This window comes from Camelina sativa, chromosome 14 (genome assembly GCF_000633955.1).
Source record: "Camelina sativa cultivar DH55 chromosome 14, Cs, whole genome shotgun sequence".
NCBI classification, from domain to species: Eukaryota; Viridiplantae; Streptophyta; class Magnoliopsida; order Brassicales; family Brassicaceae; genus Camelina; species Camelina sativa.
Window position 1 is genome coordinate 24,076,669 of NC_025698.1, and position 7,862 is coordinate 24,084,530.

The 7,862-nt window shown below is 29.5% G+C and overlaps 1 protein-coding gene and 1 long non-coding RNA gene across 2 annotated transcripts; one reads left to right on the top strand and one right to left on the bottom strand.

Annotated features, from left to right (window-relative positions):
• Positions 867–2,012, top strand: LOC104743933 (gibberellin 2-beta-dioxygenase 4). The gene is made up of 2 exons (XM_010464961.1): positions 867–1,244; positions 1,549–2,012. The coding sequence occupies exons 1-2, from the start codon at positions 867–869 to the stop codon at positions 1,798–1,800; spliced, it is 630 nt and encodes a 209-aa protein (XP_010463263.1). The 3' UTR covers positions 1,801–2,012.
• LOC104742305 lies at positions 2,420–3,233 on the bottom strand. Its single transcript, XR_760501.2, has 3 exons — positions 3,010–3,233; positions 2,793–2,910; positions 2,420–2,623 (listed from the first exon to the last, which is right to left on the bottom strand). It is a non-coding gene; the product is annotated as an uncharacterized LOC104742305 (long non-coding RNA).

Consider the following 7,862-nt stretch of genomic DNA (forward strand, 5'->3'; position numbering starts at 1 on the left):
TAGTTGCATTTTCATGTCAATATGTAATTGCATGTATAGCTGGATACATTCAAAAGTTAGTATAGTAGTATATCTAAGAATCTTTGAAAAATATTAAGGTGATAAATGCACATGATTTTTATGATAAAACAAATGTAGGCAAAATGCATGTTTATGTAATTATGTTAATTCATTTTTAATGCGTGCTTATATATATATTTATTGTAGGGATATAGTTTAACTGTTAACTTGTAGGTCTACATCTTGTGCACACACAACAAAAAACAAAACAAAAAATCCTTGTAGGTCTACATCTATGCGAAAGAGGACAGTTACCTCATGCCAGCATTGATTTTTGATACTATAAACAAACAGTCCACTTTTATTTATTTTAATTAGTTAGGTATATATTTCATATATTTTGGGAGGCTTTTAAACCAGAACTAGAAGTCTGGAGAAACCAAAAGTAACAGAGTTAATAAACTAAAAAATGTAATAGTCTTAGCTCTGGGTCTTAGCCTGTCTCAATAACAGTGTATGGATAAGAATTGTGTATCTACTAAGTGCTAATCAACATGATATACATGACATGAAGTATTTATATAATATTCAAACTATTAGTTAAAAATAAAATATACACAGTACCATATCTGAAATTATCTGTAACGATATTAAAGTAACATGTTCGTAGTCGTACTTATATTTCAACAGGATATGTATTCGTACTTAACTCAATAATGGTTCATTCTTGTCTATTCAATTATTTTCTTTGAAAAAAAAAAAAACTTCTTTCTGAAAGTAGAAATATTAAGGTAACGTGGATATATTTCGTATATGTCTATAAGTAACCAAAAAATAATGAATCTCGTGCTGATGTGTGACGTATTATGTTTGACAGCTCGGCAGTGAATTGTTACATAGAAGCAGTTAAGCAGTTGGCTCGTGAGATTTTAGATCTGACGGCTGAGGGACTTCGTGTCCCATCTCACACCTTCAGTAGGTTAATCAGCTCCGTCGATAGTGACTCCGTTTTAAGGGTGAATCATTATCCACCGTCGGATCAATTCTTTGGTGGAGCCACACTCTCTGATAAATCTGTGTCACTGACCAGAGTTGGCTTCGGTGAACACACCGACCCTCAGATATTAACAGTTCTTAGATCTAACGATGTAGGAGGACTCCAGGTGTCCAATTCAGATGGCATGTGGGTTCCTGTCTCCCCTGACCCTTCAGCTTTCTGCGTCAATGTAGGAGACTTGTTACAGGTCGGTGTCTTCTTTTTCTTTGAGTCTTCTCCATTACATTTTCTTCTTATTTATTACATCATTTTTATATGTGGTGGTTAAAGAAATTGTTATGGCCATGGGAAAAAACTAAAACCATTACTTTATATACAATTAATTATTTCGGTTATTTTGTATGGATTTGAACCATAACCATTTTACTTATAAATCAACAAATGAGAAAACGGAACCTAAACTAAACAGCAAGCATGTTTTTATTTTGTCACATAATAATTAAATATTCTTTCTAGTCATTTACTTATTTAGTTGGTGTGTGAATGTTAAGGTGATGACGAACGGAAGATTTATAAGTTTAAGGCATAGAGCATTGACCTCCGGAGAAGAAAGCCGGCTCTCAACGACGTACTTTGCCGGACCACCGCTTCAAGCGATGATTGGACCTCTTCCGGCGTTGGTTACTATGATGAATCAACCACGGTTGTACCAAACGTTTACTTGGGGAGAGTACAAGAAACTCGCGTATTCGCTTCGACTTGAAGATAGCCGTTTAGACATGTTTCGTACATGTAAGGACTAGAACTAAGTTTGATTAAAATGCTATTTTAAGTGGTATCTATTTAGTGTTCCGTCTAAGTATGTTACCTAGAAAAAGTTTTGGCTAAAAGTAGTCATGTTAGATCTGTATAACTAGAATCTAGAACTAGGAGTTGAAAGTTTTGTAATATGTGTAATCATTTCCCTTTTGATTTATTATGGAGACTAGTATTAGCCCCGTGCTATGCACGGGTAAACTTATGAGATCAGATTTAATAGTATAAAAATAATTTTAAATTTTATGGAATATTTGATTAAAGTAAAACCATTTTTAATAAAATCTTTCGTTTTCTATATATACTACGGATTTGAGTCAAATGTTTTATTCTTTACAGTTTTTGTTTTTAAAAAACATAATTTTTATTGGTTTCAGTTACGTAATAATATCATATATAATTTTTAAAGTATAATTAAGAAATTTACAAAGATTATGTACAAAAAACAATATGATGATGCAAATTTGTAATCATCCAAACAATAAAAAATGATGAAACGATTTTTTTTTTTTAACAATGATGGTTTTAGTTTCATGGTTCAGCTTTCACTCTTCCATCTTTCTTCAGCATTATCCTTATTAATAAAAAAATGGAAGGTGAGAAAAATATAAATATATGTCATACATCCATTATTGAGAGACAATGTGCTTCATACATCTCCACGATCACAACATATTAAGAATGCTACCACAAATGTCTCATTTGAGTGAGTCATGTTATTAGACATAATAAGCACACTTTAAAAAAAAGAGTTGCTGCTAGCCACCGGTTCCAATGCTCTATCTTTCACTACCACGTAATGATTTGGTCCTGAACACAAAAAACATATGATAAGTTCATAAAGAACTGGAGTCACGATGGAAAGTGAAAATTAATTTGAATAAACTAATGTCAAAATTAAATAAATAGAATCTTTAGTCATTTTCATTTTCACATAAGAATATGTAACCCAAAATTATTATTGATGATAGGTACAAACCTTTTCGGCATCTTCCGTAGTTTTGATACATTTTCCTCCTCTCATCCAAAAAATTCCTAATTGCCTACAAAAATCTGGAGGCTCTATGCTTATCTTTGTCGTCAATTCCCTGCAGAAGCTTCAAACATTTGCTCAAACCTATTAAAAACCTTTGTTGAATCAATTTAGATGTACATCTTGGGAGAAACAGTAAGTGAAACAATAATCTAATTCTTACATCACGGTGGGGGTTTAAATGCATGTGTTTTGCATGTCTTCTTCAAGCCTGAAACAAAGTTGCTTCCGTTTGTGCCTAAACTTCTGTTGCCACCGGCACAAATAGCATATAAGGCATTTTTTCCCATGATCATACAATTCAATTTATGAAAAACCGGAAAAAGATTACGATGCAATTGAGAATTCTAAAAAAAAGGAATTAACCAAAAAAAAAATTATAAGAAAAAGAAACGATGGAAAGGAAGAGTGAGAGAGAGAGATAATTGAGAGTTAAATAGGAGATGAAACAGTTTGAGATTGTGGCATGTTTTAAATCACGTATTTAGTGGAAGACAACGGTTTCACAAATTAGGACATTGATTTGAATCGAATCGTAAATCGTGGAGTATGAACGTGGGTTTAGGAGTTTTTTTTATTATTCTTTTTTTCTTTAAATTAAAATGACTTATTATTTTTTTTCTTTTTTGTTTTCTCTTAATCGTCGCTATTTTTTTTTCCGAAATTCTTTTACATTTTTAATATATATTTATTGTATTTACTGACATGTCAACATTTAATTGGGCTGATATTGGTACCGTTTATAAACTGGCATTTTCGGCCTACTGATTTTGGACAATCTTTTAAGAAAAAACTCAATTGTACAATCAAATAGTTAATAGTGTAGTATCTACATAGTTTGTGAGAATTTTATTGTGTAGCTACGAGACATTTGATATATCTACATTTTATATATGTTCAACGATTAAATATATTTTTATTACATAATCATTATTGATATTTTCAAAAGATTATGATGTTAAAAATTACACTTATCTACTAGTGATGCATATCTATTAGTGATACATATCTTTTAATTTTTTACTTCCTATTCAAATAATTGTCACCTATATATATGTGTTTATTTTGCTCATCAATACAATAAAAATAGAACGTTTCTCTTCTTGTGTTAAAACATCAGCATGAATATTGAATCTGGTATTGATACATAAAAAAAACACTAATTTATCAAATTAAAACATTAATATATCTAAGCAAAAATGTATAATACGAAGAAAAGAGAAAGCAAATGTACTTTTAATTAAAGAAGAGGAAGTGACGTTAAAACGCTTACTACTTTTTGCATAACAATATCAGCAACCTCCTTAATGATTTTTGAATGTCATCTACAGCTAAATTAATTTGTAAATCTTATATAAGATGAGAAGGTTTTCCTCAAGTTTTGCTAAGAAGATGACATTTGGCGCCTTATCTATCTAACACTTGTCTTATTTTTTTGTTTAGACCTAATTAACTAAATTCATTTGTACTTTGGACCTAAGTAACCACTGGCCCATAAAACAAAAGAAATACTCTCAACATTTCAATTTTTCCTTCTTCAATAAGAACATTTGTCTGTCCCTTCTGATCTAAAGCCACATTTATCAGTTTGTGGTTTCATCCTTAGAAAAAACTCATGATAGTTTATTTTGAAAAGATGAACATTAACAATAAGTTTATTGTTACTCATTTCATAGGAACCTAATGACTGAAATTAAATAATAATGATAGTTTAGTTACTCACTTAATAGGAACCTAATGACAGAATAATGGCTGAAAATTTGTGTAAGGAGATTAATTAGTGAATTCTAATTTTATGGAAAACGGAATGAATTCTTATTCTTTTTGTTAATTTCAGTCATTAGATTTCTATGAACAATTATATTATTTTTATATATCTTTCCAAATTTTAATAGGTATTCTTGAATAATTTTTATTTTTTTTTGCAGGTTATCATGTTTGTTGTTCACATTAATACTACAAAAAAATAAAATTATATGAAAATGTTTGACAAATTTATCTACTCATTAGAGTGTTTATGTATGTATTTCCTACTCTCCATGGGCCGGTCCGAAAATTTTGGATGTCGTACACCAATGTTTTTTAAAAACCTCTTTTTATTATTGTAAATGAAATTATAAAAATAGTATTATAAAAAATTATTTTCATTATTTCCATATTGTAGTTTGTTTTGTTTGCTCATATTTTCTTTGTCTTGTCAATGTTTTCATGTTCATTTAAAAATTTATACGAAAATAAATATCATCTTGCCTAATAACTCATTATTGTTTTACAACTTCTCGAATATGGAAATTTTTTAATTAGAGTTTCAATTTTTTTTCCTAAATTAATTTTTACTTTAAATCTCAGTAACAATAAGTTTAATTAACATTAATCTAATGCTCATTCACCAACGATTCAAAAGATGACATTGGTCATTACATAAACCTAATAAATTTTCATTCGTAAATTGGGCATATCTTCATGAATAATATACTGTTTTTATATAAAACTTGAACTTCTAAATTTTTTCGAACTTATAAAAAAAAATCTAATAATAACTGAACTTATAATTTATTTATTTTTTAATTTTTTCCTACATAAAAGACCTAAAACTTTTGGCCTAGAATATGCCCCAAAAAATTTGATACCTTAATACTTGGCTTCACTTGCTTGGCCTATGGGTTGGGTCTTGAACCATGTTTTATTTTTACTTCGGGTTGTCGAGTTTGTTGGTTATGTTAATATTACTTTTTTTTAAATGAAAATTGTGTTAATATTACTACATCATGAAAAAAATGAACTATCATGATTTAATTTTAATATGTTGAACATATTAGGTTTTATTCCTTTCTTATATTTTAGAATATCTTTTTTTTTTGGGCATTCATGTGGTAAAGCAGGCTAAAACTTCTTTTTATTGGACGCTACATATAAATCTCTCCACTGTAAATTTAGTTTCTTATTAGTTTTCATCTTAAAAAAAAAAATGTATTTTAAACTATTATAAAAAAAGGAAAATTGTATATTACTATCATATACTTAAAAAACCATGTTGTTAAGCTTGTGATGTCTTTTTATCTCATAGTACGATATGAATTGCATTTTTCTATACTATATCTGATTAATTTGACTTCTATAGTTTTGAGTAGTATATGCTAATTGTATATTTGTATCATATATTTTTAGGAATCTTAATATCAAATAGCGCATTTTAAAAATACCCATTTTTCTATGTCACTTTTTAATAATACCCTTTCATGTTGTTCATTTTCAAAAATACCTATTTTCTAGGTATAAAATGACTAAATTCTAAATTTTAAACTCCAAATACTAAACCATACCCATCAAAATTATATCCTAAATGTAAAATACAGAACCCAGACCTAAAAAAAATTCTTAAAATTAATTTAACATATTGTAATTTGTGTAAAAGATGGGAAAAATGAAAATTTTCAAAAAGGTCTCTCAAAAAAGGTATTTCTAACAAATTTTCATATTAGAAAGAAGTTCTTAAGTTTCTCTACATTAATAAAATAATATTATATGATGAGAAACTCAATGAGTCACTCACCATTGCACATGCTCTAATATGTGTTGAAAATCTAAAGGGAGAAAAAACCATAAACACTCTACTATGTAATCAAAAATTTATCCATGTGTTGAAATACTCTAATACTATATATAAAGGAAAACTCAAGTAACATCAAACAAATGAACCCAAAAAAAAATTAATATGATCAATATATTTTTAAAAACACAAAATAACTATTATTGAGTAAACAAATAAAAACTAATAATCTCCAAATTACTAAAATTGAACAAAAATATAAGCTAAACCCGTGCGTAGCATGAGATGACTTCTAGTACGTGATATATGTTTAAAACATACAAAAATGTATATAGGTGTAAACTCATTAAGGATAGTAGTTTTATAATTTAAATTATGCATGAATATATGAAGAGTCTCCTATATAAAGAGAAGGGCATGCAACATGTCTTATCATCTCCTTCACTAACCAAAAAAAGCTTATAGCATTTTCTTCTTTCTTCTGCAACAATGGCTGGAATTGCATAATTCCTTCAGCTTGGCTTCTCTAAGAGCGTACCTCGCTGAGATTATCTCCACTTTGCTCTTTGTTTTCGCTGGTGTTGGATCTGCTATTGCCTACGGTTCGTAGAGGCGTAGTTAAAATAAATCTAAATATTTTCGTTATTTGTAACATTTAATGGGTCTAAATACTAAATGAATGTGACACATTTGTTTGAATATATAGCGAATCTGACGTCCGACGCTGCTCTTGATACGCCGAGACTAGAAATCTTACTCTTTTCCTCTAATGAACTTAATCAAAGAAGCCCCAACCTAAAACCAATCACAAAAGTCAGTTAAAGTAATTGAAACAAGAGGCTACAAGAAACTTCAAGTAACATATAAAAAAAAAGGACCTTAAGAGAAACTGAATGCTTTCCAGCGGATACAACTGAGGCTCTCTCACTCCTTCTGTAGGAACTAGAAGAAGGGTTTTGGGGAAAAGTATTTATTATTGTGTTGTCTCCTTAATCAATGATATAAAGGTTTATATAACACTAGGTCTTAGGGTTCACAACAATATTAGGGTTTATAATAACCGACATAGAGAAAGCCCAACATGGACTGTCGGCCCATACACCAATACCTTCCTCCGTCAATAATTTCTTCAGAAACATCACTTGATTTGCTACACTGAGCTCATTCTCGGACATCATTTCCAGTTTCTGTCTCATCATGAGAATGCAATGTAAGATGGAATGTTTTTAAATCTGAACAAAACCAAACAATTAAACAGCCTAAGTAAAAGATGCTACCCTGCAATAATTGAAGAGGATTGAGTGGAGATAGGTCTCCACATTAAATTTACCATCTTCTTCTGTTTCTTGAATTCAATCATGGCACTTTTCTCACTTACCCTATAACTAAAAGATTCCTGCCACGTGAAGTTGTGTAGCCACAAAACATTAAACAATCTCAGACAACTTACAAAGATTACAAATCTC

Bases quoted from the DNA above. Each gene is read 5' to 3' on its own strand.
- LOC104743933 (XM_010464961.1), top strand. From the start codon at position 867: ATGTTTGACAGCTCGGCAGTGAATTGTTACATAGAAGCAGTTAAGCAG. The intron at 1,245-1,548 runs GTCGGTGTCTTC...GTGAATGTTAAG, and splicing joins ATGTAGGAGACTTGTTACAG to GTGATGACGAACGGAAGATT.